Genomic DNA, 8,228 nt, shown 5'->3' on the forward strand with positions numbered 1-8,228 from the left:
TAAGGAACCATAGTCACCGCCTCGCCATTATTGTTCCTACTCTTTTGCGTTTTTCAACCAAAAAACTAGAATTCCGCGCGATTTCCATATTTTCGTGTGCTTTAGCCAACGCCTTCAAAGGGGTCCCGGGAACCCCGATCGTCTAAAAAATTTTGGGGCCATCAAATACGACCTAAGGAACTATAGTAACCACCCCGCCATGATCGTTCCTCATTGTTTGCGTTTTTCGGCCAAACAACTAGAATTTCGCCCGATTCCCATATTTTCGTGTGCTATACCCACGCATTCCGAGTGGTCCCAAGAGCCGCGGACCCCGATCGCCTAAAATTTTTTCGGACTATCAAATAAGACCTAAGGAACCTTAGTCACCGCCTAGCCATGATCGTTCCTAGTTTTTTCCATTTTTTGGCCAAAAAACTAGAATTCCGCGCGATTCCCATATTTTCGTGTCCTATAGCCCACGCCTTCCAAGTGAACCCGGGAACTCCGGACCCCGATCGCCTAAAAATTTTCCGGGCCGTCAGATACGACCTAAGGAACCATATTAACCGCCCCGCGATCATCGTTTCTCATTTTATGCATTTTCGGCCAAAAACCTAGAATTACGCCCGATTCCCATATTTTCGTGTGCTATACACACGCCTTCCAAGTGGTCCGGGGAGCCGCGGACCCCGATCGCCTAAAATTTTTTCGGACTATCAAATACGACCTAAGGTACCATAGTCACCGCCCCACCATGATCGTTCAAAATGCTTTGCATTTTTCGGCCAAAAAACTAGAACTCCACGTGATTTGCATATTTTCGTGTGCTATAGCTTACGCCTTCCGAGTGGTCCCGGGAGCCGTGGACCCCGATCGCCTAAACTTTTCCGGGCCATCAAATTTGACCTAAGGAACCATAGTCACCGCCCCGCCATGATTGTTCCTCATTTATTGTGTTTTTCGGCCAAAAAGCTAGAATTCCGCTCGATTACCATATATTTGTGTGCCCCACGCCTTCCGAGTGGTCCGGGCTGCCGGACTCGGATCGCCTAAAAAAATTTCGGGCCATCAATTAGGACCTAAGGAACCATAGTCACCGCCTCCCCATGATCGTTCCTCATTGTTTTGCATTTTTTGGCCAAAAAACTAGAATTCCTCCCGATTCCCATATTTTTGTGTGGTCCCAAGAGACGCGGACCCCGATCGCCTAAAATTTTTTCGGACTATCAAATACGACCTAAGGAACCATAGTCACCGCCCAGCCATGATCATTCCTCATTTGTTGCGTTTTTCGGCCAAAAAACTAGAATTCCGCCCGATTACAATATTTTTGTGTGCTATTGCCCACCCTTCCAAGTGGTTCCGGGACCCCCGGACCCCGATCGCCTAAAATTTTTCCGGGCCGTCAAATACGACCTAAGGAACCATAGTAACCGCCCCGCGATCATCATTTCTCATTTTATGCATTTTTCGGCCAAAAACCTTGAATTACGCCCGATTCCCTAATTTTCGTGTGCTGTACCCACGCCTTCCAAGTGGTCCGGGGAGCCGCGGACCCCGATCTCCTAAAATTTTTCCGGACTATCAAATATGACCTAAGGTATGATAGTCACCGCCCCACCATGATCGTTCAAAATGCTTTGCATTTTTCGGCCAAAAAACTAGAACTCCACGCGATTTGCATATTTTCGTGTGCTATAGCTTACGCCTTCCGAGAGGTCCCGGGAGCCTTGGACCCCGATCGCCTAAAATTTTCCGGGCCATCAAATTCGACCTAAGGAACCATAGTCACCGCCCCGCCATAATCGTTCCACATTTATTGCGTTTTTCGGCCAAAAAGCTAGAATTCCGCTCGATTACCATATATTTGTGTGCCCCACGCCTTCCGAGTGGGCCGGGCCGCCGGACTCGGATCGCCTAAAATTTTTCCGGACTATCAAATAAGACCTAAGGCACCATAGTCACCGCCCAGCCATGATCGTTCCTAGTTTTTTTCCATTTTTCGGCCAAAAAACTAGAATTCCGCGCGATTCCCATATTTTCGTGTCCTATAGCCCACGCCTTCCAAGTGAACCCGGGAACTCCGGACCCCTATCGCCTAAAATTTTTCCGGACTATCAAATACGACCTAAGGAACCATAGTCACCGCCCAGCCATGATCATTCCTCATTTGTTGCGTTTTTCGGCCAAAAAACTAGAATTCCGCCCGATTACAATGTCTTTAACGCCGAATAAATAATCAACATTACTGCAACTAGAATTGTCACGATTCCTCCAACTATGAATGTTTTTCACTTTTCGATTTGGATCTTCATTGGTATTTTCAATAGGACCGAGACTGCCCATTGATTTATTTAGCCCACACCTACGTTCGAACTCCTTCTTAAACAACATCGAATTAAACCACCATCTTTCCATAGAGTTTTCTTGCCCCCTATTTGCATGAAAATACAATAGATGAATAGTCATTCGCTAGAAAATTATTTATTTGAATATCTTATTTACTATCAGACTAAGCATAGAAATCTAATCACTAGGATTATTAACTAATAAGGATTCTGAGTATTGAAAAAAAGTTCTGAATCTGAGGGAACACTTCACTATATATTAATATGTTGGAACCCCCTTATATATTATTAAAAATAATTTTTAATAAAGGGCGGCTTCTCCTATGTCGTGTCAAATTCGCATCGAAAAAAAGAGATTTGTCCTCTCCTATAAAGAAATAAAAAAATAATTGTTTCGTAAAATCTCGTCTAATACTAATATCTAATCACTAACAAATCTAACAATCTAAAATCGAATAAAAAAATAAGTAATAAATTAAGGTTCTATTTCAACACGGAACAAAGGGGACAATATACAGGATGGGTAGAAAGAGGTGTGATACTTGGCTTGATTCAGGGAAACTAAACTACAGGATAGAAAAGAATATACCAATCCTAAGGATCCGTAGGCTTAATTGTGGATCCAAAACAACAATAGAAAGATTTGAGTCTTAGATTTTGATTTAGTTTTCTAGATTTTGTATTTCAAATCTTGTATATCTAGGTAAGTATATACTTAGTCAAAATATATGCAATAGAATCTTTGTTATATTCGGCTCAATCCTTTTAGTAAAAGATTGGGCCGAGTTTAATTGCAATTCAATTAAGAGAACGAAGGATAATTACTTGAGTTCTTTCTCCTTATCCTTCTTTATTTCCTGCTAATTTATCTGCTAATGTCTACTGTTTTTACTTATCCAAAACGTCCACTGCTGCAAAATTAAATACGATCTCTTTCCATACTTCACAAGCAGCAGCTAGTTCCGGGCTCCATTTGCAAGCCTCGCGAATAATTTCATTACCTTCCTGAGCAAGATCACGTCCTTCATTACGAGCTTGTACACATGCTTCTAGAGCTACTCGATTAGCTACGGCACCTGGCGCATTACCCCAAGGATGTCCTAAAGTTCCTCCACCGAACTGTAGTACGGAATCATCCCCAAAGATCTCGGTCAGAGCAGGCATATGCCAAACGTGAATACCTCCTGAAGCCACGGGTAGAACACCTGGTAAAGAGACCCAATCTTGAGTGAAATAAATACCGCGACTTCGATCTTGTTCAACAAAATCATCACGCAGTAAATCAACAAAGCCCAAAGTTATGTCTCTTTCACCTTCAAGTTTACCTACTACGGTACCAGAGTGAATATGATCTCCACCAGACATACGTAACACTTTTGCTAATACCCGGAAGTGGATACCATGATTCTTCTGTCTATCAATAACCGCATGCATTGCACGGTGGATGTGAAGAAGTAGACCATTATCTCGGCAATAATGAGCCAAGCTAGTATTTGCGGTGAATCCCCCCGTTAAGTAGTCATGCATTACGATCGGAACACCCAATTCTCTAGCAAATACAGCTCTTTTGATCATTTCTTCGCATGTACCTGCAGTAGCATTCAAGTAATGCCCTTTGATTTCACCTGTTTCAGCCTGTGCTTTATAAAGTGCTTCGGCACAAAATAAGAAACGATCTCTCCAACGCATAAATGGTTGTGAGTTCACGTTCTCATCATCTTTGGTAAAATCAAGTCCACCGCGAAGACATTCATAAACAGCTCTACCGTAGTTTTTAGCGGATAACCCCAATTTAGGTTTAATAGTACATCCCAACAGGGGACGACCATACTTGTTCAATTTATCTCTTTCAACTTGGATCCCGTGAGGCGGACCTTGGAAAGTTTTAACATAAGCAGGAGGGATTCGCAGATCTTCCAGACGTAGAGCGCGCAGGGCTTTGAACCCAAATACGTTACCTACAATGGAAGTAAACATGTTGGTAACAGAACCTTCTTCAAAAAGGTCTAAGGGGTAAGCTACATAAGCAATATATTGATCTTTTTCTCCAACAACACGCTCGATGCGGTAGCATCGCCCTTTGTAACGATCAAGGCTGGTAAGTCCATCGGTCCATACAGTTGTCCATGTACCAGTAGAAGATTCGGCAGCTACCGCGGCCCCTGCTTCTTCAGGTGGAACTCCAGGTTGAGGAGTTACTCGGAATGCTGCCAATATATCAGTATCCTTGGTTTGGTACTCAGGAGTATAATAAGTCAATTTGTACTCTTTAACACCAGCTTTGAATCCAACACTTGCTTTAGTCTCTGTTTGTGGTGACATAAATCCCTCCCTACAACTCATGAATTAAGAATTCTCACAACAACAAGGTCTACTCGACACGAATTCCGCGTTAATGAAACTTTTCACAGGAATCTTTCACAAAATTTCCAACTAATACTAATATTATCAACTAATCAGAATGTTTGATTATTAGACCATGGTATTTGATTTGCCAAATACATCATTATTGTATACTCTTTCATATATATAGCGCAACCCAATTTTGATTTTTTACTTTTTTTTGAAATGAAATACCTAACTAACCTAAATAATAAGAACTTCTCCCTTGACAGTGGTATATGTAAATCCTAGATGTGAAAATATACGGAATTCCTCTATGAATCTATGAAAGGTATAAAAAAGAAAGAAAAACACAAAGAAAAGAATAGGCTAGCCATAAATCGATATGCTGAAATTGAAATCAAAAATAAATAAGAAGAGGAGCCAATTAGATACAAATAATGAATCGTAATAGAAATAGAAAATAAAGTTCAGGTTCGAATTCCATAGAATAGATAATATGGATGGGATTGTCTATAATGATAGACAAATGAAAGACTTTCTCAAGATTCTGATTCATCCACTTGAGATTTTAAAATTAAAATAGGTTGGGTGGGCTTGCAAATTCACTCAGTCTCAGTGAATAAGTAAACAATTGAATTGGTTCAATTGCATGGTGCCAACGAAATCGAGTGCTAATTCCCATTTTATTGAATTAACCGATTGACGTGCTAGCGGACATTTATTTTGAATTCGATAATTTTTGCAAAAACATTTCGACATATTTATTTTATTATTATGAGAATCAATCCTACTACTTCTGGTTCTGAGGTTTCCACGCTTGAAAAAAAAAACCGGGGCGTGTCATCCAAATCATCGGTCCGGTACTAGATGTAGCCTTTCCCCCGGGCAAGATGCCGAATATTTATAACGCTCTGGTAGTTCAAGATCGAGATAGTGTTGGTCAACCAATCAATGTGGCTTGTGAGGTACAGCAATTATTAGGAAATAATCGAGTTAGGGCTGTAGCTATGAGTGCTACAGACGGTCTAACGAGAGGAATGGAAGTGATTGACACAGGAGCTCCTATAAGTGTTCCGGTCGGGGGGGCGACTCTTGGACGAATTTTTAACGTGCTCGGAGAGCCTGTTGATAATTTAGGGCCTGTAGATACTAATACAACGTCTCCTATTCATAGATCTGCGCCTGCCTTTATACAGTTGGATACAAAATTATCTATTTTTGAAACAGGAATTAAGGTAGTAGATCTTTTAGCCCCTTATCGCCGTGGAGGAAAAATCGGACTATTCGGGGGAGCTGGAGTGGGTAAAACAGTACTTATTATGGAATTGATTAACAATATTGCTAAAGCTCACGGGGGCGTATCCGTATTTGGCGGAGTGGGTGAACGTACTCGGGAAGGAAATGATCTTTACATGGAAATGAAAGAATCTGGAGTGATTAATGAAGAAAATATTGCAGAATCAAAAGTGGCCCTAGTTTACGGTCAGATGAATGAACCGCCGGGAGCTCGTATGAGAGTTGGTTTGACTGCCCTAACTATGGCGGAATATTTCCGAGATGTTAATGAGCAAGACGTACTTCTATTTATTGACAATATCTTCCGTTTCGTCCAAGCAGGATCCGAAGTATCGGCCTTATTGGGTAGAATGCCTTCCGCTGTGGGTTATCAACCCACCCTGAGTACCGAAATGGGTTCTTTACAAGAAAGAATTACTTCTACCAAAGAAGGGTCCATAACCTCTATTCAAGCAGTTTATGTACCCGCAGATGATTTGACTGACCCTGCTCCTGCTACGACATTTGCACATTTAGATGCTACTACCGTACTATCAAGAGGATTGGCTGCCAAAGGTATTTATCCAGCAGTAGATCCTTTAGATTCAACGTCAACCATGCTTCAACCTCGGATCGTTGGTGAGGAACATTACGAAACCGCCCAAAGAGTTAAGCAAACTTTACAACGTTACAAAGAACTTCAGGACATTATAGCTATCCTTGGATTGGACGAATTATCCGAAGAGGATCGTTTACTCGTAGCAAGAGCGCGAAAAATTGAGCGTTTCTTATCACAACCCTTTTTCGTAGCAGAAGTATTTACCGGTTCTCCAGGGAAATATGTTGGTCTAGCAGAAACAATTCGAGGATTTCAATTGATCCTTTCCGGAGAATTAGATGGTCTTCCTGAACAGGCCTTTTATTTGGTAGGTAATATCGATGAAGCTACCGCGAAGGCTATGAACTTAGAAATGGAGAGCAATTTGAAGAAATGACCTTAAATCTTAGTGTACTGACCCCTAATCGAATTGTTTGGGATTCCGAAGTGGAAGAAATTGTTTTATCTACTAATAGCGGTCAAATTGGCATATTACCAAATCACGCCCCTATTGCCACAGCTGTAGATATAGGGATTTTGAGAATACGTCTTAACGACCAATGGTTAACGATGGCTCTGATGGGTGGTTTTGCTAGAATAGGAAATAATGAGATCACTGTTTTAGTAAATGATGCGGAGAAGGGTAGTGACATTGATCCACAAGAAGCTCAGCAAACTCTTGAACTAGCGGAAGCTAATGTGAAAAAGGCTGAAGGAAGGAGACAAAAAATTGAGGCAAATCTAGCTCTCCAACGAGCTAGAACACGGGTGGAGGCTATCAATCCGATTTCATAACTAGTTGGTACGTTCGAATAATAAAAAGAAGTTCTCTTTCTAATCCTATTTAGATTCTGTCGGGTGAATACAATCAAATACAATCAAACAGAATCCAATTCTGATGCAAAAATTCAAATTCACAAATGAAATAGAAAAGATACAAAATCAAAAAATCAATATCACTAAGGGTGGGTCGTAAACCTTATTAGATACCATTGACTCTGGTATCTAATAAGGTTTACCTACTATTGGATTTGAACCAATGACTCCCGCCGTATGAAAGCAGTACTCTAACCACTGAGTTAAGTAGGTCATTTATCATCCCAAAGAGAACCAAATGAAACCCATCCTGTCGATGGATTATAAATATCATATTACTTAATAAGCAATACTAATCTAAGGAATACCACTCAAAGAGATCAAAGATTGTTGATGTTGGATCCTGGAATATTTATCTTGACAAGAATTTATCTACATGATAAAATATGTATCACAAGCACTAAGGGCTATAGCTCAGTTGGTAGAGCAACTCGTTTACACGCGCGCCAATGTTTTTCAAGGGAGTTCATCATACAATCAGAAAAATTGATCTTGTTGAGAAATCGATGTCTTACTCCATAACTTTGAGGGAACCATAGCCTGACAAAGAGTTCGGTCCAATTTGGACGCCCATTTAGGAGGTGCCAAACAGACCCCATCATTTATTTGAGATCTTGATAAGGTGAATACCCAGTCTATTCAATGCTAGGCATAATGAGTATAAGGACCTCAAAAAAATCTCTTTTCGTCATATGAACTTTAAGGTGTATGAAGTTTCATATTTTATTTTTTCAGCAGAACGATAGAGACTTCATTTAACTTAGGTTGATCTAGGCCAGAGACAGACCTACGTCAAGATAATC

At 40.9% G+C, this 8,228-nt stretch overlaps 2 protein-coding genes across 2 annotated transcripts in view; both read left to right on the top strand.

Annotated features, from left to right (window-relative positions):
• The first annotated feature begins 5,425 nt into the window (after positions 1 to 5,425).
• On the top strand, positions 5,426 to 7,482 carry LOC117281256 (ATP synthase subunit beta, chloroplastic). The gene is given in 2 exon segments (XM_033661132.2): positions 5,426 to 5,502; positions 5,505 to 7,482. Coding segments are annotated over 2 exon segments (1,494 nt in total). The 5' UTR covers positions 5,426 to 5,450; the 3' UTR covers positions 6,947 to 7,482.
• A 148-nt stretch (positions 7,483 to 7,630) lies between these two features.
• LOC117281259 (NAD(P)H-quinone oxidoreductase subunit K, chloroplastic) overlaps positions 7,631 to 8,228 on the top strand; it is a 4,027-nt gene continuing 3,429 nt past the window's right edge. Inside the window, exon 1 of the mRNA XM_033661137.2 lies at positions 7,631 to 8,228. This exon is cut by the window's right edge and continues 3,429 nt beyond it. The gene's annotated coding sequence lies outside the window, so the exon portion shown is untranslated.

This window comes from Nicotiana tomentosiformis, unplaced genomic scaffold, assembly GCF_000390325.3.
Source record: "Nicotiana tomentosiformis unplaced genomic scaffold, ASM39032v3 Un00041, whole genome shotgun sequence".
In the NCBI taxonomy this organism is placed as follows: domain Eukaryota; kingdom Viridiplantae; phylum Streptophyta; class Magnoliopsida; order Solanales; family Solanaceae; genus Nicotiana; species Nicotiana tomentosiformis.